The following is a 23,806-nucleotide window of genomic DNA, read 5'->3' as shown; positions in this document are numbered from 1 at the left end:
TCTTCGGGACACCAGCTCAGGGAAGGCATTCCCTGTCTGTCTCCCGGCCTTCTCTCTGCCCTGGGGGAAGATATTTGCTTCAGCTTCTGTAACCTGCCATTCCTGGATTCCTTGATGATCTTCAGGGGGCTTCTGTCTTGCCCCATGCATGCTGTTTTGTCTGTGTGTCTAACCTGCTTTTTTTTTTTTACACAGCCCAAGCATGATTAGCTTTAAGATACGCCCTATGATGATATGACCTCGTTGTCATAATAAAAACAGGTCTGCTCCCAAATGAGACTCCAAGCACAGGGTCAGGAGTTAGGGACACCAACACAGACCATGGGGGAGACACGATACAGCTCATGATACTAGGGATGGTGTGGACTCCTGTATTCAAATGCTTTCTCGGACTTCGATAACTCAAAGGAGGAAGGGTCTTCTACAGATGATACTGGACATGAGTCCCTTCTCAGCACACCTGTTTCCTTCCAGCCTGTTCTAGAGCAGGAACTGTGGGCCAGATTCCGATGTATAAATCAAGTCTCTTGACCTGGAACACAATCCTATCTATTCCTTTATTGCCACCCATGGCTGCTTTCGGGGCCCCAGTGACATCGCAGGTGATGCCTTGATCTATTAACCATGAGGTCAGTGGTTCCAACCCCCAGCTGCTCTGCAGGAGACCGACGACGAGGCTGTCTACTCCTGTAAAGATATAAGGTGTGGAACCCATGAGGCAGTTCTCCTCTTTGCTGTAGGTCACTAGGAGAAGGAATCCAGTCAGTGCGGTGAGTCTGCTTGAGCCATACGCAGCTGAGAACATAAAAGGATAGGAGTCTAAGACTTTCACTATTTGGTCCTTTTCAGGAAAAAATGTTCCACGCTTTGCTTTAGAAAGTTTGTGTGGTCAGTATTCGTGGGATCATTGGCATAATCCCGGATGTGGGAGTAGAAAACAACATTCAGCCCTGCAGGGGTTGCAGTGCATTGTGGGTGATGAGGCCTGTGAGACAGAGGCCCAGGGAATACACAGCCTCTTACTCAACTGCAAGCCGGTCCAGGGTAGTTGCGACCACATAATTAGCATAAAGGGGATACAGTTAGCTAAAAGGAATTGTTTCTTTGCATACTTGAATTATATGTTAATCGCACATTAATTTTTCTTTCTTTTTTTTAAAAATCGTTTTATTAGGGGCTCATACAACTCTTACCACAATCCATACATGCATCAATTATGTAAAGCACATTTGTACATTCATTGCCCTCATCATTCTTAAAACATTTGCTTTCCACCTAAGGCCCTGGCATCAGCTCCTAATTTTTCCCTCTCCCTCATGAACCCTTGATAATTTATAAATTATTATTCTGTCATCTCTTGCTCTGTCTGACGTCTCCCTTCACCCATTTTCATGTTGTCGGTCCCTCAGGGAGGAGGTCACATATAGATCCTTGTAATCGGTTCCCCCTTTCGAACCCACCCTCCCAGTATCGCCACTGACACCACTGGTCCTGAAGGGATCATCTGCCCTGGATTTCCTGCATTTCGCGTTCCTATCTGTACAAGTGTACATCTCTGGTCTAGCCAGATTTGTAAGGTAGAATTCAGATCATGATAGTGGGGGAGAAGGAAGCATGTAGGAACTAGAGGGAAGTTGTATGCCGTCATCGCTGCTACATTGCACCCTGACTGGCTCGTCTCCTCCCCGAGACCCTTCTGTAAGGGGATGTCCAGTGGCCTACAAATGGGCTTTGGATCTCCACTCTGCACTCCCCGCCCTCATTCACATGATAAGATTTTTTGTTCTGATGATGCCTTACACCTGATCCCTTCGACACTTCGCGGTCACACAGGCTGGTGTGCTTCTTCCATGTGGGCTTTGTTGCTTCTGAGCTAGATGGCCTCTACACAGCCCAGAGACCTTTGGGTGATCCCAAACCCTCCCCCATATGCCACCCCTCCCCACAAAACTATTTTTTTGGTTTTGTTTTGTTTTTGCTACCAAACTCTTGTTATCCAGTTAATTCCAAGAGCATGCCCCATGGGGTTTCCAAGACGGCCCATTCTTCTTGCAGAGCACGGCAGTGAGTGGTGCCACAGTAGGTCAGGCAGAAGTGCCTCCCAACTTAGGGTCTCTACACTCACAGCCTCTGTTATAACACTTCTTCACAAGCTTTTGTGTCCTTAAAGGCTGCCTTTGGGGAGATAGGTGCCTGTGTTTCTCAAGGTTACGTGTTTAGTAGAAACAAAAGACTGATCTCAGAGACACTAAGTCTTCTGCGACGTCTATTGCCACCTGACTAGAATAATGTATTTTCTCAGTTGGGGTTTATTGATGGATGAGCAATGTACAGGGAACTGAAATCGTCAAGCCTCTCATCTGAAATCCGATGGAGAAAACACAACTGTGGAACTCGGGGCAGGGCGGGGTGGAGAAGCTGGAGGCCTGTCCTAGGCGGCTTCGGGGCCCTGGGGAGTCACCCCATGTCCTGACCGCTGGCTTCTCCTCTCTCCTTCCTCCCGAATGACATCGAATGCTGACAGGATGGGGTTCAAACGAGGCTCAAAGACAGTTTTCTTCTTTTTCTCTTTGGTAAATGATCCCCAGGGGCCGCCTGAAGGGAAAAGAGCAGTCTGAAGGGATCACAGCGGCAGTAATGGGGGCCGGGGCTGGGGAGCGGGGGGTGTCTCCTTATGGAAGGTGATGTGGAGAGGTTGTGTGAGTGTGTGTGTGTGTGTGTGTGCACACGCACACAGCTGCATATATTGTGTGGAATATGCCAAATTGTCTCTGGTTTTTAGTGACGCCCAAAGCACCTCTTCCTCTCCGACCTCTCTGGGAGCCCTGCTGCCCCACAGCTGCCCCTCGCTCCTGGCTTGAGGGAGGGTCATCGCGGAGCCCTGGGGTCAGAAGAAACAGCCTTTATGCTGGTTCTGGGTTGGAATCCAGCTCTCCCACTCCAAGAAATCCCAAACAGAACCCATTGCTGGCGGGTCGATTTCTACTCGGAGCGACCCAATAGGACAGAGCAGAACCTGCCCCATAAGGTTTCCAGCAAACACCTTTACCAAAGCAGACAGCCAAATCTTCCTGCCCCAGAGTGGCTCTTAAGCCAAACTCACTGCCACTGAGTCCATGCCCTGACTCGTAGTGGCCCATCTGTCATGGGCCAGGGAAAAGAGTCCCTGTGGGTTTCCGAGAACTGGGCCTTTTAACAGAAGTAGAGAGCTGCATCTTTTTTCTTCCCAGAGCAGCTGATGGCTTTGAATGCAGCCCAAAGCATGACCAGGACATCCCACAGCACCTTCCTCTCCAGGAAGAGGTGTTGGATGCTGCTTTCCTTATTGGTAACACGGGGAGTGACTATGGCCTTTTCTGGGCACTTGTGAGCATGGATGCGATGGCATGTGGGTGTAGGTGCAAGTTGCTCGGTTACGATGGGTTAGTGCCCCTCCCCCTGCTCCATGCTCCCTGTGCTGTGCTGTGCTGTGGAGCTCACAGTGAAAGAGGGGGAGCGGTGAGTTTGACCCCTGCATCTGCCCTGTGTGGCTTGGACACCAGGCACTGATGGGGAAGGGTGTTCTCTGGGCCACTTGTTCTGAGGCATTCTGGCCTGCAGAGCATGTCCCTGCAGTTCACTTTGGGGACCCTACTTCCTCCGGATTCACTTGTCCATTTTCTCTCTCACATCCCCTAAAGCTCCCAATTTGAAGAAGGCAGATAAGACGGTAACCTGATGAAAGTCCCCACGTGGCACCCACAATTCATGCTGTGCTCGCTGCTGACAGTGTGCCCTAAGTACATTACACACTGCTCAAGACCCACTCAGTGGTGCTGCGAAAGAAAGGCTTAGCGACCTGCTTCCGTAAGAGATTGGTGACAATTGAGAAACCGCCCTACAGAGCAGTTCTCTTCTGTAGCACTTGGGGTCTGGCTGGTTCACTTAATTTGGGGGGCCTGGTTAGCCTTTTGGAGGGAGAGGACCCTTTACTCCCCTCAGGAGTATTCCTCATTCGCCCCCCACCCAAGCCCTTTCCTGAGTGTCCCTGCCCTTTATTTTCACCATGAACTTCAGTTCCATGCTTGTGGAGGGTCACTGCAGAAGCATGGTAACCGAGGTGGAAAATAATAGAAGAATCTAGTGAGACTGGAACACACGAAAACACCACACACACACACACACACACACACACACACACACACACACGGTTTGGTTCTGGGCACACATCTCTGCACTCCACGGCCCTCACCCTCACCCCTCTGTGTCCTCTGGCCTTGGGTCCCCAGGCTGCACCCAGGCTGAAGCAGAGGTCGGGGTCTTCCAGGGTGCCAGCTGTGAGCTTAATCTCCACCATACGCGTACGTGTCAAATACCAACACTTCCCCGCCTCTCTCCACACCTTCCGTACGCAGGGGTGAGAAGGCCCAGCCTGGCGTGCAGCTGTGCTCCTAGGCAGGGAAGGAACCAGGAACCCTTGGCCTCCACCTCCACCCCCCACCCCCCACCTGCTCACCCACCACTGTGCCCGCAGATGGTCTCTGTTTCCCTCACCCACAGCCAAGCTTACGCAGTTGCCCACCGTAAACCCACCTCTGCGCATCCACGCACAGGCCTGGCGTCACTGGATCAATCCGCTTTCGGCTTCCAGATACTGGCCTGCCCAGGAGTGTGGGGAGATGGGGAATAGGAGCATGGGGAGCTCCCCACACAGGTAGCGCCGACTTTCTTTACGCAAGGTTTCTCAGCCCTGCACTCTCTGTATTTGGGGCCAGAGAATTCTTTGTTGTGGGTTTGTAGCATGTTTAGCACCTCTGCCCGGTGGGTGCCCATAGCCTGCCCTCCATGACTTGTGACAACCCAAAATGCCTCCAAACGTGACCAAAACTCCCCAGGGAGGAGGTGTTGCCCTTAGCTTAGAATCCCTGTTTAAACAGCCCAGTGGCAACTCTGTGTTGTCCGGGTTACTGACCTGTTTTAGTTGCTCAACTGGAAATAAATTCGTTTTTTAGAGACATGAACATTCGTTCAGAGACATGAAGCAGAGACCCAGCCTCTCCCTGTTGGTGATTCTGCCCGTGGGGCCCTGTGTTCCATGCTATAAAATTCCATCTAAAAAACTTCCATCTGGACACTTCAGAGAGCATACCCTTCACTTGTTTTAGAAGCTTCTGCAAAACTTAAATTAACCTCCACCCTTAAACATTCGCTTGATCAATAATTTGACTCGCCGACTCGGGTTTTCTGAAGACCAGTTTGTCTAGCGTGGGGCCACCCCCTCCACCCCGTTAGAGGCCGTGTTGGTTCTACGTGGCTTGCCCGTCCCTTCACCGTCTCTGCCCAGTGAGTTTACACAGTGAGGCTCTGGCAGGAGACGGACGTGGGAGTGAAAAGGTTTCTTCGTAACCACAGGGAGAGATTTCTCACCATGCCTTTTAGCAGCGGACACTGGAGCACCACTCTCGGCAGAATGAGAACTCTCTGTATTTGGCAAATGGCGTGAGCCGGTGTGAACCCTTGCATGGACTTCTTCTCGTGGCAGGGCCCATGTTGGTGGCAGGGGACATTCATGAGTACCGTGTTAGGTACCTGTATCATCCAGCCTGGGCAGCCGCTGCCCACAGTGACCACCCTCTCCATGTAATCTTGCCCCGTTGGGAAGAGGGCATGGAGGAACATTTCTTTCTGACCTGCTGCTGTTGCCCTCCCGGCTGCGGCTGTGCTAGCTTTGGGGGCTGACACTTGTGCTCAGAGCAAGACTCGCATCCCTAGGAGCTGACAGGGGCTTCTACCCTGAGACTCCCACCTCCCTTCAGACCATTTGGAGACTCCCCCCCCCCTCCATGTGAGCACTTTCAGGAGGCTTCGTGGAAGATGGCAGCCCTGGGGGAGGCTCAGGAATGCCCCACCAATGCTGTGAAGTCCTGCTTCAGCCCTGAGCCCCCTCCAGCCCCAGGTGCTGTTCCTGCCGCAGTCAGAGGAGGAGCTGTAGGACCTGGATTCTCTAGACACCCAGGAAGCTGAGACCCAGAGCAGCTTCTCCTGGCCCAGTTCTGAGTTGGAGCCAAGAAGGCACTGCTGTCCCCCCAGCCCTGCAGTGCTGAGGGGGAGGCGGGCCAGGGTGCAGGGTGCCGAAGAGACCTAAGTATGAACCCAGCTTTGGACCAGAGGCCAATGTGGGACACCCTGTCGGAAGCCACCAGGGATGGATCCTGCAAACGGAAGAGAACACCTGCCTCAGGAAGCCCAGAGACCCGTGGCAGCATCTTGGGCCTGAAGTGGATTCAGGGACCAGCTAGACAGTACGTGGGGCTGTTAGACCTGCAGCAGGAGCTTCCAGTACCACTTGATGCTGTTTACATACCTGTGTTTACGTGCCCGAACATCCGCATGGGCCACAAACCTGCGCCACCCACCTCACCCCACCCCCCAACCCCTCAGCCCCCGTGCTGGCTACACGTGACAGGTCGATCCCATGAGCGTTCCATGTCCCCCCAGCACCACAGAATTCACAGAGGGCAAGTCGTAGGAGCGTGGCCCATGAGGCAAGCCTTTCAGCCACAACTCGGGATTCCAGCCCTGCAGGACTTCAGCCTGAGTTCTAGCCTTGGGTACCTGAGACTGCACTTGGCGAGAAGGTGAACTTGAAGCTGGCGTGACAAGGTCTTCATCTGGAGCTCTGTACCCATCCAGCCCCAGAGTGAGAAGTCCTACAAGTGCCACCAGTACAGCAAGGCGGGGGTGTCGACCTTAAGGGACCATGGGGATAAACGCAGTCATTATGTGAAGAGATAGTATTTGGCACATACTTTTCTTCAACTAAATGCCAGTTGCTAGCAAGTCACTCCACGTTGCCGTACACCCCAGAGGGTTACAACGACCTTTCAGAAACAGGATGTCAGACCTTTCTTCTGTGGTACTTCCAGGTAGATTCAAACCACCAACTTCAGTTAGTAGCCCAGTGCTTAACCATTGGGGCCACCCAGGGAAACACTTGTATAAGACACCTGTTGTTAGGTGCCATCAAGGCGTTCCCACCCATAGCAACCCTGTGCACAACAGAACAAAGCGCTGCACGGTCCTCACCACACTCCCAGGGGTCCCGATGCTTGAACTCATTGTTGCAGCGGCTCTATCAGCCCATCTCGTTGTTGAGGGTCTTCCTTTGTCGCTGCCCCTCTACTTCACCGAGCATGATGCCCTTCTCCAGGGACTGGTCTCTCTTGCCAACATGTCTAAAGTATGTCAACCATCTGTGTACCTTTATGTAGACGTTCCTTTGGTTTAAGAATGATGCCCTAATATTAACGAATACCTTGTGATGTTTGGGGGCGGGCGGGGGGACGCACAGGGATGTTCAGGAATGCTGTAGCAGGGGGAAGGTTTGCTTACGGCGTGTGATGAGCTTGCTTTCCCTACAGCACTGAGGTACAAAGCATCTGTCGATGACTGAGGACCACTGTGGAGACAGGTTCATACAGTCCCCACAGGGTTTAAAGAACGAACAAGCATCCGCCCTCGACGTCTGTAATTGAAATACTGGGAATAAGAATAACTCCTGTGGCTTGAACTTTAATTGTTTAAAAAAAACAAAAAGTTGTGCGGTTGGGACAGTTATTTTTATCATCTGGACATCAGTTTAACTAAAAAAGCAAAGCAATCAATAGTATTATGAAAGCCACCTCTACTCTGAGCTTGTGAAACAACTGCTTTCTGCCACAACTTTGCAGTTGCTACCTCCGCTAGCTATTGAGTAATTCAATATGCCTTGAATATCAGCCTATTTTTATTACTGGGCTGAAGTTGGCTTTGCTGCATTAATGTCCTTTAAAAATGACCGATGGGCGGCACGCTGGAGGTTATTTTCACATTTATGAAAGGGAAATGTTTTGCAAGATACAAACATTCTTGAGGCTTAGAGGTCACGTTCGTTCTCTGGTAACCCCGCCCTTCCACCTACCACCCACAGAGCAGATAACATGCTAGATCTTTATGAGGTGGTTGACTAGAACTTCCCAGGGGGCGCCCCTGACAGACCAGCATGGTGCCCAGTGCCAGTTCAGCCTCTCCTTGGAGAAATGGCCTGTTTCGCATTACCCCCCAACCCCGTGACAAGAGTCAGAGAGGAGCAGATGGAAGCAATGCAGGGAGGAACCTGTGCAGATGGGTCGGAGCGGGAAGTTGGGGCCCCACAGTACCCACTGGCTAGAGTCAAGAGGAAAGTTAGGGTGTCGCCAGGCTTCATGATGTCCGACTGTACGAGATAAGCAGGTGATTTCTTTATGATTACCCTTTATTAAATAACACGCGAAAGAATCTCGCGCCTGGCTCTGGAGGTCCGCAGGGCCATCGGTGGTTTCGTTGTGAATCCCATTGTAAAGGCAGGGAAACACAGGAAGGGATACACAAGCCCCCCTGATGTGTCAGCATCTTATGGGATAATCTTTGGTTTATCAGATGTGTGCCACTTGCCGGCAGTTGGGGGGTGGTGATAACTTGGGGAATCAGGAACATCTTTGTGGCTGGACCTTATTGTAGGCGATTGTGGGAAATTAAAATGTTGTCTGCAAGAAGACTAAATGACGGTGAAAGCCCCAAATCCATTTGCAGAGCCCCCCCCCCACCCCATCAGCTGTTCACTGAGCTCCTTCAGACCACTGGGGATGTCTTTTGTACCTCAGACAGAGTACATTGGAAAGTGGATCGCCGCAAATGCAGTTAGGTTAAAATGTAACATGCTACCATTTGTTTCCTCTTTTGACCCATTATGATTTTGTTCTAGTTTCTATATTACCTTCTTCTTGGGAGGATTGCGGTTTTTCTTTGTTGTCATTGTGGAGGGTTTTTGTATGGTTTTCTTTCTTTTTTAAATAGTTTTATTGGCGTATGATTCACATGTCATACAATAGTTGAACTGTATTCACAAGAGTTATGCAGTCATTACCACATCTGAATCCTAGAACATTTTCTTCTTTCTTGTAGTCACTGTTGTTAGCTCCCTAATTATCCCCAACCTTCCCTGCCATGCCCCTAGGTAATTATTAATCCAATTACTGTCTCTGTAAATCTACCTATCCTGGGTTTCATATACAGAAAAACATACAAGATTAAAAAAGAAACAAAAGTTTCATAACATCAAATTATATACCATGAAAACCAACAAAAATGACCAAAGAAAAACAAAACTTGAATTTTAAAAAACTAGAAAATATTAAAAATGGGAACAAATTTAAAGTGAATAAAAAGGTACATAAAATGATGAGGTCTTCCATTTTAACCCACCTTACTACATCTGTAGTAACCGACTTTTACCATGCTCCCTACTGATAGAAAGGCTACTCACACCCCTTGACTATGGTCAGAGAGGGTTCTCCAGAGGCTTAATCCACGTGGGACCCTGCAAATGGATTTTGAGCTTTCACGGTCATCCATAGCTTTCTGCAAACTGGGTGTTCAGAAGTTAAGCTCTGATACTGTTCCCTCCTGGGTTTAGAGTTCATTATTTATAATCCTTGAACCACACTGGCTGGTGTGCTGCTGTGTGGACTTGATCGACACCTCACTTAGATGGCTGCTTGTTTTAAGGCTTTTCTTAAAACAACCCTTTAATACCCCAGATACTATTCTTTCCAATACCCAGACACCATGTATGATTTTCTTCATATGAAATCCAGGATATGTAATCCACAGAGACAATGACTATATTAACAGTTTCCTCGGGTTATGACAAGGGAGGCTGGGGGTCATGGGAGCTAATCATAATGAGGACAAGAAAGAAGAAAGTGTTCTAAAATTGATTATGGTAGAGATTGCACAAGTCTTTTAAATATAGTTAAACCATTGAAGTGTATGGCATGTGAATGATATACCATTAAAACTTAAAAAATAAAATGTGTCTGCCGATTCATAGGACAGAGAGAATGAACACTTAGAGCACAGCTGTGTTCTCTATTTTCTATCTGTTGTGAAAGCCACGCAAGACAAGGAGGTGCCAAGAAGGGAGTTAGGTACTTTTCCTAGAAACTAGACATCTTCTTTCAGAAGGTGCCTTTGAACCGACCCAGGTGGTTCTCAGCCTGTCGTGGTGGGGCACTGACATCTCCTGGGATCTGTGGTGCTAGGAGCTGTGCTCCTGCTCTCCCACCACCGCTCGCCCGCGGACTGACGACAGAGTGGGCAGCTAGCTAGGGGCCTGGGGGCGGGGAGGGGGGCGTGGGGGGAGGGCACGGGCTGAGCGGAAGCAGCCTGCAGCTCTTGCTGTTATAGTGGGTTCCAAACTAGGCATGTGTTGTCGTTACTTTAAGGGTACCACACTGCGCTTTTCTAAAGCACGACAGCATTCTACATCACGTTAATGTGTAGACCCAGATAATCGAGTTCAAAAGGATGCTAATACTTAGCGTCCTTGAGGTTTCCAAAGGTGCCTGTGTGGCACAAGCAGTCTGACCTTCCCCCCAGTGGCACAGTGGAAGAGAGGCCTGGCATTCGCCTTCCCTAAGGATTACAGCCAAGAAAATGCCGTGCAAGTCAGTTCCGCTGTGTAACACACAGGGTCGCCGCGAGTCGACTCCAGTGCGATCACAATGGTTTGGTTCGGTGTGGGCGGTTTCTTGGTTCCTTGGAAGACAGTTCGTCCTAGAAAATGTCAGGTGTTGTGACAGTTCCACCTGCTGTTCAGAGGGGACGCCGGCTCTTGCAAAAGATGCTCCGAAAATGAGGTGTGACTTAGCATGGCTTCAGAGCCACGCCGACTCCTGTGTCACTAGCTCCCTTATCCATAAAATAGAAAGAGCAGCAACTTCTGCCTTGTAGAGGGTCTGAAGGGTCAAATGCCACTGCTGTCGTGTGGCAGGCAGAAACCAAGCAACCAAACTCACTGTCCACCCAGCAATTCTGACTCAGAAATCCTGACTCAGAAGCTGCTGCTCCGCAAAGGCGGGGAAGCAGAGCGGCACCTCATTCTCCCACAGAGCAGCGGCGGGGTTTGCCCTCCCGACCTTCAGTTAGCAACCAAGCACTTTCACCACTGTGCCACCACATGCCAACAAATAAGCCCTAGGTGATACAAACAGTCACATGCTCTGCTCCGACCCAAAGGGCAGAGGTTCAAGTTCACCCGGTGGCACCTTAGAAGGAAGACCTGGGGACTCCTTCAGAAAGAGCAGCCATTGAGAACCCTGTGGGGCGCTGGCTGCCACTGCTCTACTTTGAAAAGTGGGGGTGCGCACACGTTGGCGTCTTTTCGCTGGCAGTTAGTTTGTAAACATCATTGTTGTTCTTTATTTCTTTCGCTGCACACCTGCATGGACTGCCGCTCCTCTGGTGGTCCTGTACAGTCAGTGGTCTACTCTCGTTCATAAATGCGGAAATGGAACCTCAGGAAGACCCTGAACTTGTCCTAAGTGACCTGCCTGGATCGCCCTGTCAATAGCTTCCAAAGAAGAGAGGGCACCTTCTCCAGGACATCAATGTCTTAGCTCTAAGGTGTCCCCGGTCCCGTTGACACTCCCCTCCCAGGTGATCCGGGCCGCACCCAACATAAAAAAGACACGCATTGTCATTTGAGAACCCCAGAGTTCAAATTCCAGTGACCCCAGGAAGTTATTTTTACGTCTCTGGGGATTAGAAGTAATACCTCTAAACATACCTGTCCTTGGCAGCCAGGACTTGATCATATAAAGATGGCCTAAGCTCCTGGAATCATACAGTACCTGGAATATGATACCTTTGACTCTCACCTGGAGAGCCCTAGTGGGGTAGTGGGGTAATGGGTTACTTGCCAGGCTGCTAATCACAAGGTCCGCAGTTCAAATCCATCATCTGCTCCACAGGAGAAAATTGAGGCTTTCTGCTCCCATAAAGATTTACATCCTTGGAAGAAAAGTAGTTAAAGGGAAAAAAAACAAACTTGACCCATGGTTACCGTGGGTGAAGGAAGAAGAGTTGTTGCTTAGGGGACACTGAGTTTATGTTAAGGGGGGTGGAATAATTTGGAAAAGGAGATCAATAATGGTTACACAACACGAAGAGTTCATGTTCAGTTCGATAGTACTGAATTGTACATGTGGAAGTTGTGGAATTGGAGAATGTTATGTTATGTATATTTTTGCTGCAATTAGAAAAAAAATACATGAATAGCATTGAGTACAAGGGAGAAGAAAATGTGCTGGAATTGAATGTGGTGATAATTGTATAACTTTCCTTGATATGATTGAATTCTTAAATTTTATAACATGTGGATAAAGTGCTAATAACATTGCTTTAAAAAAAACTAAGGGGACAGTTCTACTCTGCCCTATAGGGTCACTATGAGTTGGAATCCACTCAGTGACAGTGATTTTTGGTTTTTAATTCTCAGTGGGAGACTAGTCCAACCTCACCTAAACCTGGATAGTATGGGTGTTGTGTTATCTTAGTATTCTTGGTTTTACCTCTCTGGGTTCTAATCTCCATTGTAATGACTACATAGAACTCACAGACAAAGCTCATTTTCAAAAGCTTTATTCAGGAAGGTAACAAATTATAATGTCAGTGAGAAATGCTCAGAGTTGAGTTACGAAGTTCTGTCAAGTCTGCTAATAAATGCCCAGAGGGCATACAACTGTTCTAAGTCTCAGCCCAACGGCATTCAGCTCAGGCTCTGGGAGTCAGCAAACCGAACTCCCTGCGAAGTACCCCACTCCATTAAGCCCCAGCCCAGAGGCACTTAGCTCCACTTCTGTGAGTCAGCAAGCCCAACTTCCCCAAGTCAGTGTCCAGAGGCACAAAAGCACTCAGCTTCACTTGCTCCCTGGGTTGGGAAGTCCACCACTCTGTTCCATGCTCTCACTCCGGGTTATGTTGCTGCTCTCTGATGGTAGAGCTGTCATCTGGATCCAGGAGGTTCACTGCACAGGGACCCGCTCATTGTGTCCTCCTCTCTCAAAAGTGGCCGATTACCTCGGTGACCTCTGGGGCCTCAAGGGCTCCAGCTTCCACTTCTCACTGGGCACACTGACTCAGTCTCCCTGGACTTTAGTTGGCTCGCTGTACAATGAGGAGGTTAGATGATCTGTCCAAAGTGGGTAAAAGCGGTTAGTTACCACGGTGTTTTCTGGTTCTTGTCAATGCTGCAACAAGAAGCCTTTTCAGCAGTGTTTTTCTGCCCTTTCCCTCCACAGACTGTCGGCTCCTTTGGGATTATGTCTATCAATTGCTTTCTGACAGCCGGTACGAAAACTTCATCCGATGGGAGGACAAAGAATCCAAAATATTCCGAATAGTGGATCCCAACGGACTGGCTCGACTGTGGGGTAACCATAAGGTAAAGAGCCCCAGATATTTGCTCTGTAAACTAGTGCCAAAGTAAAGCCTTTATCACCGGATCGGATGATAATTATCTGTCTTCTGCTTCCTAAATATGCCCTTAATTATTCAGTTTATTCCTCACTGGGCAAGCAATTAGACAGTTACAAAGGGAAGGAAATAATTAAAGATGCCGCTTTCTATTTGTAACACTGCATATCCTGGTGAGCTCAGGCTGCGTCATGAGGAGCCGGGGTCATGGCTCCCTCTGACCCGGCCCTGCCACCACCACCGTCATGAGGGAGGGACTGGCAGCAGAGCAGCTTTGGGAAGTGTCCCTTCTGCTCAGCTGGAAACGCTCATATTCGTGCAAGTCCATTTCAACATGGCAAATTACATGTGTTCTGACCTTAACACACATCCTTTCAAAACAGACTGCAACACATCGATCACCCTCCACTGGGAAGAGGAAGTGAGATTCCAAAGATCACCTCTTTCGTAGTAAGGCATGCATCAGCCTGCAGATAAAAAAGCAGGTCAATGCTGTCCAAGCCAGCCCACAGACAGTTAGACCTGGGCAGGGCCTTCCAGGGCACAAGGAGCGGGCAGTGGGTATCTGGCAACACTCTGCCCATCCTGAGCATTCAGGGAATGCAGCACAGCCAGGGTGCTCTAGCATGCCAAAGAGAGCTAAATTCAGACCATGGCCAAACCCCACTGACAGACACTTGCGTGTGTGAGCCGTTGAGCAAAATCCTTCTCAACTCCGACATGGGACCAGCGCCCCAGGGCTCAGAACCACCATGTTCTTGCAGCCACAGCAGGAGTTTAAACAATTACAAACTTTTTTTTTCGTCCTGAAAATGACAAACCAGAAACACCAGTTTGGAAAAGGTCATTGGAACCAAAAATAAAATAAAATTCTTTGTGGGTCAGAAGGTTAACCGGGGGTATGGGCTGACCCAGAGGGTGACTAAAAGACAGGGAACTGTCTGGGATTCCTTAGAGCAGAGAGGGGCCCTGGGCCTAGGAAATCGGGAGGTTGTTGAGAGATGGGTTTTTGTGGAGACTAAGGACAAAGGGCAAGTCACCTGAGCACGAAGCCAAGGGATGGGCGCCGGGTGGCCTGGGAGGCAAAAGATTATGCGCAGGTAGTTTCCCAAGCTGGCGGCGCTGCCCAGAGCAACTGAAAGCTGAAGAGCTTTTACTTTAAAGCTCCCCCAGTGCTTTTCAGAGGTTCAATTCATTGTGTCTTTGTGCTTTTCTTTTCCCCGCCCTCTTCCTCCTTTGGACAAACAGAACAGAACAAACATGACCTATGAGAAAATGTCCAGAGCCCTGCGCCACTACTACAAACTGAACATCATCAGGAAGGAGCCAGGACAAAGGCTCTTGTTCAGGTAGCACTTCCTCTTTCTCCTTTCCTTCTTTCAGGAGGATACTATTTTCTTCAAACAGGAGGATAGGGGATCTCTGCCTGCCTGTCTGATACCCTATCTGATACCATTGTCGCCGCAAATTGGATAGCAGGTGTTGGTTTGTTAGAATTTAGAGGAAAGAACCTCCTCCCCCACCCCACCCCCAAAGGTTTTGAGAATAAACTGAAGCTAAATCAACATCATCTGACTCACCTTTAAAATAATGCCAGTGATCAAGTGGCATTAGCTGGCATGAAAGTCCCATATGGTTAGAGGGAGCAACCAGAGTCTCATTGACAATGGTAAAGCAAAGAATTCAACCGAGACCTCCAGGGTTCTAACCCTGCTGGAGCTGTTCCTAAGCCAGTGTTTTCCAAACTCAAGGGCATGCATGACACACAAGTGAGTCCTGAGTCAGGTGTAATGGGTTCCGAATATCTTCTGTTGTGTGGAATACACTGGTATAGAGACTATCAGAGTGTGTTACATAAAGTAAGACCAACTGTATATTTTGTGAAAATTTTGTTTCAGGCATTTATATCTGTTGCTTTGTTTTTTTTAACCACACATGACAGTCAGAAAATTCCCGAAACCGTGTGCAGAGCGTTCCTGTTTCTAGAATTCCTCTGTTAATGAGTTGCATCCGCGCCACTCACCATATCAATTAGGATTTCAAGCACTAGAAGAGAATGAATTAGAGGGTCAGAAAAGACCCACCAATGGAGTTGGAGAAGTACACCTTGGCACTAATGGGTCCAAGTGCAGCCTGGGAGGAGGCGGGAGCCCCAAGCACATGGCCTCAGAGTTTGAGCATTGCAAACGTGACAGAGGGGGCTGCAGAGAGGGCTTTGGAATGACCTCTGCGTAGGTAGAAATTGACAGCAGGTATGAGCAGGTGAGCTTCCCAGGAGGATGCTCATTTATGGAAAGAACAGAGAACCTAGACTGGGACACTAGGAAAGAATGATAATTTACGGTTGGTAAAAGTAATTAAGACCTTGTGTGGGGTGGCTGGTGGGTTTGTACGGCTGACTTGTCAGGTAGCAACCAAGTAAATGCGAAACCCCAGCCTTCCTCATAGACCTCCCAAAGCAAGAGAAAATGCTGTTGGAGAACGGGAAACAGGATGGTACATAATAAAGAGAGCCCTCTTTCTCTGCCTCTCGACATGCTCACGTCTTTAAGTCTACTCAGCCCTTGGCTCCCTGTTCCTCCCACTCCAGATGTTCCCACCCCCCCACCCCCCCCAATGAATTGATCCCATCACACAGATGCTGGCAGCTCTGACACCCCCATGAAATTCCCAAGCGGAATCTCCAAGAGACTTATAGGACACACCCACTTGAGTATCATGCTCCAACACAGGTTCAAACTGGACCTTCCTCATGAACTAGAACTCCCATTCCCAGACTCCTGTTGTTCGTCAGTAGTACCTGATCTTGAACCCATCCTTACCTTTGGCTCTTCCAGCTCTACTACCCTTGTCTGTGTTGCAGGCTAGAAAACCCAGGGAATATGTTCCCCAGAACTCCTTGCTAGGAGGTTCCAGGTTGGACTCTACCCTGAGATTCCCTTACGTGAGAATTGGAAGATGGAAGACAAGCAAAAGCATTATGCTTTTCTGACTGTGGAGACTGATGGCTGGACATCCGTAATCCACTCATGAATAATTCAACAATCTCTTCCCACCTGTGCCCCTCCCCCTCCTCCCCCTCTTAAATCCATAAGGCATACTGCCTTGTGTTCCAGAACAGTGAATGATCCCCGGTGCCAGGACTGTGTCCCTTTCAATGCTCGCCTTTCTAATACTATATGCCAGGGCCCCTGACGTCCTTGTGAGCTCTGCATGGGGCTGCTAACTGCACAGTCGGCCATTTAAAACCACCAGAACCTCCTTGGGAGAAAGACGAGGCTTTCCGCCCCCATGAAGAGATACAGTTTCGGAAACCCACAGGGGCAGTTGTACCTTGTTCTACGGGTCGCTGTGGCAGTACATTTGGTTGAGTTTTTTGGAATGATATATGTATCTTCAAGGGGCCAGCTCACCTCCTGCCCTTGATGAGCTCTTCTTCGATTGCTCGAACGGAGCAGTATCTTCTTCCATCATCTCTTGGGTTTCCTTGGCTCTTCACACGTTGTGGTTTGCATTTTTTTAATGGTATATATGTATGAAGTCCTTCTCCCCCAGTTAGATTATAAGCTTCTAGAAAGTAGAGAATGATATTTTATGTTCTATTTTATGGAGACTTTCAATAATTTTTTTTTTACAAGCCTGGTGAGGATTATCAGAAGCTCACTAAGGAAAAGTTGTTAAAATAATAATGGGGTAGTTTTTCAGACCAAACACATCCTATCTGTGGACTTGTCCCTAAAGGCATTGTTCTTTAGTGACTTCAGATGCTGAGGGAGGAGTTTTAGCCAGAGGGTGACATATCGTGGATGTCACACATCACTCTGCTTTAAGAAGCTCACTAATGAGGAACAGAGAAGGAACACAGCAGTTTCCAAATAAAACCATGCAACACGATTAGAGAAAAGCATAGTAGTCACTTCCAAGGAAAAGTCTATTGGAAGCCAGGCTTGCCACGCCAAGGGAGGCTACCTTCTTGTTGAAGATGCAGGGTGTAATCCAGTGGTGTGTTGGATTGTGGGAACTCTTCATAAGCTTCAACAGCATGGAGGGAAGGAAGGTTTTGGCATGGACAGATGCAGCTCCGCTCAAAGAATGAATTGGACTTAGATAAGAAAAGGGAATAAAGAGGGCTCAAGATAGGGGCAAAGCTAAAGATTTAGAGAAAGCCGCCAGCCAGGATTTATCTAGAAGGACTAGCCACAGTGGAGTCTAGGGATTCACGCCAGTGGAGTGGTACATGTAAGGGTTTTCATGGTAGAGAGGCTAGAAAGCCCTGTTTGGCCAAGTCAAAACGGGTCCTTGGCTTGAGAAGTGGTCCCCATAGGCTTCTGAACAGAGAGTGATAAACTAAATGTGTGTGGTTTAAGAATGCTCCCACGGGGTGGGGCAGAGGGCAGGGAATGGGGGCAGGCGCGGAGCCAAGGGTGGAGCTGTGGGAAGGGCATGCTCACAGGCAGAGCCCAGCATCTGCCACCAGGCTGCCTGCCCTATTCCTGAACACGGTGATCGCACTGTGCCCTCCGCCTTCTTTCCAAGTGAACCCATTGGACCAGAGGACGAGGCTTGCTTTCTGCATGCCGCTGCAAAGGAAGACAGGCTAAAAGTAATCCGTTGCTAGCATTTTATGGGTGAATTTGTGATGCTGCTGAAAGAGGGTCTCTGTCTTTTTGCGTCTCTAATTTTCCAAAAGTACCATTAACTTGCCCTGTGATCAAATTTTCCATTCAGAGTTTAATTGTATCCCCTGCGCTACACTCAGGATTTGAATACCACACCCGAGGCTCACAATCTGCCACCGGAACGGATCTTTGCTTGTGGTCCTCTGTCTACACACGGCCACTCTTGATGTGAGAAAGCCAGCTGAGGGCGCCACACCAGGTTTCCCTCCGACGGTCATGCAGCTAGCGCCCCACGGGACACCTTAGTCCCCTAGACCTGCTGCAAGTTCTCTCGGTTCCATTTGCAGCCTGTCAGGCTCTAGGAGGTGATGGGAGCTGGCTCCATGGGTCACGTTTGGAGTGTGGACACCTTTTGGAACATGCTGCAACCTTTTGACTCTTCTACTTCCTCTCCCAAAGGTTCATGAAAACCCCGGATGAAATCATGAGTGGCCGGACAGACCGCCTGGAGCACCTGGAGTCGCAGGAGCTGGATGAACAAATCTACCAAGAAGATGAGTGCTGATGGAGCCACCCAGCACCACAGTGGCCGCAGAGCCCCTGCCCACCAGGACTGCTAGCGGAGGGACGGGGCAGGGGCCTGAGGAGCGTCAAACAGGAAGAGACCCCCAAACAGGAGTGACACTTCTCTCGCATTACCCAGAGGAGCCCCAGAGCACCTTAGACAAACCACCCGGCAAAGGCGGGGCTGGAATTCTGGCCGAGGGCGTGGACCTGGGACTGACGCTTCACGTTCCCTTCTCGTCTGGAAGCTCACCATCTCTACTGCTCACCCTCACCCTCCCACCGGTTGTTTCATGGGGCGTTTTCATTTTCTCGTTTGTTTTTAAGATCACACGGTTTTGACTTTTCATCATTCATGCAGGGAAGACACCTGATGTTGTTTCCCTATGGAAATATATATGTCTATTACATATATCTTTTTTTTTTTTTTACAAATCTCAAAGTATGGCAGGAAAGGAAATCCTTGTGGAAGGGCTCAGGGTCCTCTCATTCCTGCCTTTTGGGTCAGGTTCGCTCCTGTTGCTGGTGGGTCTTGACTGAAGAAAACCATAAAATAGGTGGGTGGGGGAAAGAAACGATGCTCTTAGAAAAGATAAAGTGAACAGAGGAGCTCCTATTCTCTCTCTCCCTTCCTCCCTCATTCATTCACTCACTCACTCACGCATTCCCTCACACCACCCTGCCTGGTGACCACGTTGCTTCAAATGGCTCTCCACAGAGGTCAGCCTCCTGGAGGATCTAGGGAATCAGCAGCCTGAACACTTTGTGACTGGCCCCACAGTCAAACCCACATCGCAGCACAGGGCCCGTGCTCGCAGGGCAGCCAAAACCATCGCAGAGGCTGCTGAACTCCAGAAAGATAAATGCTAGTCCAGCGAGCCACCCCGAGCATTGCTGTGAGGACCAGGCCGTTCGCTGGGCCCATGGCGGGTATGATCATGGAAAGCCATCCAGGTTACTTGGGAAGGGCCCAGCAGCTCGGAATTAGCTTGCGAGTGCCATCAAACAGCAAACAGGAAAAGACCACAGAGCCTGGCAGTCTGGAAACGGGCTGCAACCATTTTGCGGCGGGGATTGGTTTTTTTGGAAGCAGGTTACTGAGGCTAAGAGGAAAGAAAGGCCTTCTCTTCCCATCCCAAAGACCATCTTGTGGTCCTTGTTAACCCTGCCACTGCCTAGCCTTTTTTTCTAAGTCCCCAGGGCCCCGTGGGAGGGGGGCATCTGGGGGGGGTTCCAGAGCGCAGCCTCAGTTGCTACTAGGGCTTTGCCCAGCCTGGGCAGACAGGAAGTTCCTCAGACACTTTGTTCCTTCCTTCCTGAGTTTGAGAAAGGACCCAATTCAAGGCTCTTTTCATTTTTATGTAAAGTCAGTAACATCATGAAGGAAGTGCCAGCCTTAAGTTGGTAAAACATCTTTTCAGAGAACTGTTTTAATATCTTTTGGGGTGGTTTTGCTTACTAGCCTTTTAAATCTACTCTGCAATTTAGGTTCAGACATCCAACTATTAAGAGCACAGCCTTTTTATTTTTTTTATCCTCTCATCCAAAAGATTAGCCCTGCTTAACAAAGCCGGCCCTCCTCGCTTGCCTCAGCTGAGTGAGAATCAGACAGACTGCCCCAAGGTCCGATTGTGCCGTCAGCAGATCTCCCCGGGCCCTGCGTGTCTCCTCTCACACTGAATCAGGCAGGTGCGGGGCTGAGGAAGCACGGGCCGGGAGGGTTCTCCCCTGGCCTCTGGACAGGGACGCCAGTCTGAGTAGTAAGTAGGCTGTCATTGGCATTGCCGGCCTCGCCATCAAAAAGGGTCTTCAGTCTTGCTCTGCTCCTGCCTAGTTTAAGGCCATGGGTAATGTCTCCTCACAAACCTTCAGGGAGTGTTGACTTCCCTTGAGGTCAGGAACCTTGTGGTGAGGCTAGAGGGCCCCGTTATGAGTGAAGAGCTTGGTCTCAGTGTGCTAGGATGGGGATGAAATTCAGTTGGGTCCCCACGTGCCACCAGTGTTTCTAAGGATGCGCAGCATGGTGGAACGTTGTTTGGCCCCTGAGATGACGGATGATGTATCTCAAGAGGAGTGACTAAGCCTGATACCTGGTGTGCTGTGAAATACATGGAGTCTTGACTTAGGGGCAGAGCTTAAGGGCTAGAGAGAAGAATGGATTTTTACTGAAGGTGTGGTGTGTGTGTGTGTTGTCTGAACTCAGAGATGAGGGCTGCTGCTACTTTAGGATTAAGGCATCTCACTCCATCCCCAAAACCCAGGCTGTACTCTGCCCCTTCCTGCTCAGAAAAATCTTACTGTTTGAACTGGCGGGAGGAAATCCCCATTTGCCCCAAAGACTTCTGTATTTAAAGCAATAGCCTGTGAGCATATGTTAGACTTAGGATAACGCCCACAACCACTTGAAGAAGCAGAAGGCGCCCATTCCAAGCTAGCCTTATTTCCCATTCAGATACTGATCTTCTGCTGATCTCGCCACGCCAAACATCCTCCTCACCCTTTCTTTGGGAGAAAACCCAGGCAGTGCTTAAAATCGAGGCTATGGTGTTTGCAGATTCCAGAGATCTGCAGGATCAACCTAGCAACCCTTTGTGAAGCACCAGCTGGGCACTGTGAGGGGTTCAAAACTGAACCCAGCACCGCCTGTGACCTCGGGGAGCTTGCCTTGGATCTGCAGAACCCACCAGGCATGAAATGTCACACTTCAACGCTCAGTACTAGAAATGTTGGGGGGGGACCAAACTCAAAGCTCGCCTGCTCTCTGAATGGTTGACCTCCCTCTTGCCGTTCAGAGAACTCCGGTCCGCAGTCAGGAGCAGGGAAAGGCAGAGGAGAGCCCTGCAGGGAGAGAATCTCTTCCTTCAGATGTGTCACCCAATGTCATCTTGAAATTCCCTCCCACCTTCTCTTCCCTTCACCTTGAATTAGCTGGGTGGGCACCTCCCCATCAGAAGAAAATAGTGATGGTTGGCGGGACTGACAGTGAGGACGGTGGTAGCTCTCAGATCTTGTGGGCCCAGGCACCATCACCAGTATCACAAAGCCTTTGGTGGTGCTGGGATCCCTGCGTTAAAGGAGGACTAGCACCTGCTGCATTCTCCCCTTTTTCTGGTATGTTTAGAACCTGCTCACCCTTTGGCTTTTTACACCAACCTTTTGTCCAACTGAGAAAGAAGTGGTAGCTCTGACAGCATTGACCTAAACAACCAGTCCCCGCCATGCCCACCTTTCCACTGCCTAGGATCCCACTTGGAATGCATGTTAAAAGAGGTACCCTACTCGCCCTAGGGGCAGACAGCACTGCTGCAGATGGAGTTAGGATTGGGATCCAACCCTGGCTGTATCCTCATTTGACCTGCCCCCACCAGGCAACTGGAGATGAGACGTTTAGAAAAAGCATGAAGACAACAAAGGGCAGCTTTCTCTGCCCGCACATCCGGTGCTAGCCAGAGCCTTTCACCCACTCAGCCTGTTCCTCTCCTGAGCAGAAACCCGGAATAAAGGGCGTGATACCAGGAAGCTGGTTGGGGTGGTGGGGTGGAGAGAGGACGCACAACACCCCGTCTACAGACCACAGAAGACTAACCTGTTACTCTTTGGGCCTCATCTGCATCAACACTAATCACCTGCAGACTCCCTGACGCGCGCGCACACACACAGGCCAAGTGAACATTTGCGGAGATTCTTCTTTGTGACCGCAACCACGTGCAAAACAGAACGAATCCAGATGTTTTTGTTTTTCCTTTTCCTTTTTCTCTTGGTTTAGCTTCTAATCTCTTGTTTATGAGGTGTGGGGTTTATAAGGGACTGAATCATATGAATGTAACAAAAAAGAAAAAAAAATGCCTTTTCTCAGGGCCAGTGAGTTGCAAATAATTTTTAAAGAAAAGCCTATAATTACATCATCTCAATAAATCTTTTTATAAAAAAAATTCTGTGCCAAGTCTCTTGTTTATAATCATTCCAAATGGAATCCAACACCCAAGGTGCTCCGGCGAGGTCAACCCCACCCTCTCACCATGGATGGCATGAAGTACAGTGGTGTTTTTTCCCGGAGAGGAAAAGCCTTTCCTGCAGGGCGGAAGACAGGCAGTGCCGGAGAGGTCATTTCAAACAACCTGAGCAGTTGCCACAGGTAGAGCAAATGGCCAAAGGGAGCCCCAGCCAGGGCTGCCTGGGCCATGTGCTGGCCTGAGAATGGATACATGGTTCGCTGGGGGCCTGAGAAGCCTGAAGGTTGAACAACCTCAGGTGTGCACACAACCGATTTACTCTTTAAATCTGCCCAGGTCAGGTTTTCTGCCTAGAGGTGATGAGGACATAAAGGTAGGCATAGCTTTCCTTCATGAAGCCAAGGTCCGTCAGGAACAAAAGGTCTTGGAGCTAGTCATCAGAATGGTTCCATCCCCACCCACTAGTCCTGTGTAAACTAGTAAGTGCTTGGGGACTTCCAGATGCAACTCCTTTGCCCGTTGAGTAGCCCACCTCTCCTAGCAGGAGGGTGAAAAATGAAGCAAATGATGTTGTAGGTTTGGAAAGAAGGAGCTGGGCATCCGTGGCCTGAAGCAATGTCATGTAACATATTTAAGCTGCCCAGCATGAACGGCCCTCCCTCACTGCAGGAGAACCCCAGGACCTTGATGCTAATCCGTTCTAGGAGCATTGAGATGCCGTGCAGTTGAGTTCCGAATCAATGTTTCTCATAAGAAATAACTGAAAATGGACTAATCTGTTCTTGACCACCAAGTTTTTACCCTCACCTTGCCTTTTTACACAAAACATTACAAATTTCAGAGTTAAATAATATAATTTAAATAAACTCAACATTAAAAAGTTTTTAACAACTACAGTATGGCCCATACCTTGAGACTGATGAGGATCTGGATTTGTGGACCCGGATGTGGAGAGGAGGTCTGGAGAGAGAGCCATTGTTTAGAAGGGGAATCTCCTTCCAGAAAATCACCTGGGAGCTGCTTTTCAGGAGTATTTTTTCCTTCTTTGCCTTTTTTCACTAGGACCTGGCTGGCTTTCTCTAAAAAAAAAAAAAAACTGTTTAATATGATCTGCTGTTGGCATTTCCTTAACTGTTTTCTAGAAGGATTTACTAAATTATCATCAGCAATATCGATAACACAGTCAACCAGATTCTTATCATGATGATTCTTTTCAAAAAACCCTTTCTTAGGACCCATGTCTTTTATCTAAAAACAGTACAAAAAGCCACAAAACCTAGGAAAATTATGGCAGAACGCTTGTAACAGCTGCAAAAGCTGAAAACAACGTATACTCAATGCCAACTAACCCCAGTG

The 23,806-nt window shown here is 49.1% G+C and overlaps 1 protein-coding gene across 3 annotated transcripts in view; it reads left to right on the top strand.

Moving 5' to 3' along the window:
- ETV6 (ETS variant transcription factor 6) overlaps positions 1-19,038 on the top strand; it is a 305,035-nt gene extending 285,997 nt beyond the window's left edge. For all 3 annotated transcript variants that reach the window (XM_045293264.1, XM_004716208.2, XM_045293263.1), the window contains exons 6-8: positions 13,140-13,282; positions 14,563-14,663; positions 18,393-19,038. In XM_045293264.1, coding sequence (XP_045149199.1) covers positions 13,140-13,282; positions 14,563-14,663; positions 18,393-18,498 — 350 coding nt within the window. In that variant the 3' untranslated portion in view covers positions 18,499-19,038. The remainder of the gene's footprint in view (positions 1-13,139; positions 13,283-14,562; positions 14,664-18,392) is intronic.
- The last annotated feature ends 4,768 nt before the right edge of the window (positions 19,039-23,806 follow it).

This window comes from Echinops telfairi, unplaced genomic scaffold, assembly GCF_000313985.2.
Source record: "Echinops telfairi isolate 266 unplaced genomic scaffold, ASM31398v2 ScPeMD7_1957;HRSCAF=2489, whole genome shotgun sequence".
In the NCBI taxonomy this organism is placed as follows: domain Eukaryota; kingdom Metazoa; phylum Chordata; class Mammalia; order Afrosoricida; family Tenrecidae; genus Echinops; species Echinops telfairi.
The sequence above is the reverse complement of the archived record's forward strand: the minus strand, read 5'-3'. Positions and strand labels throughout refer to the sequence as shown.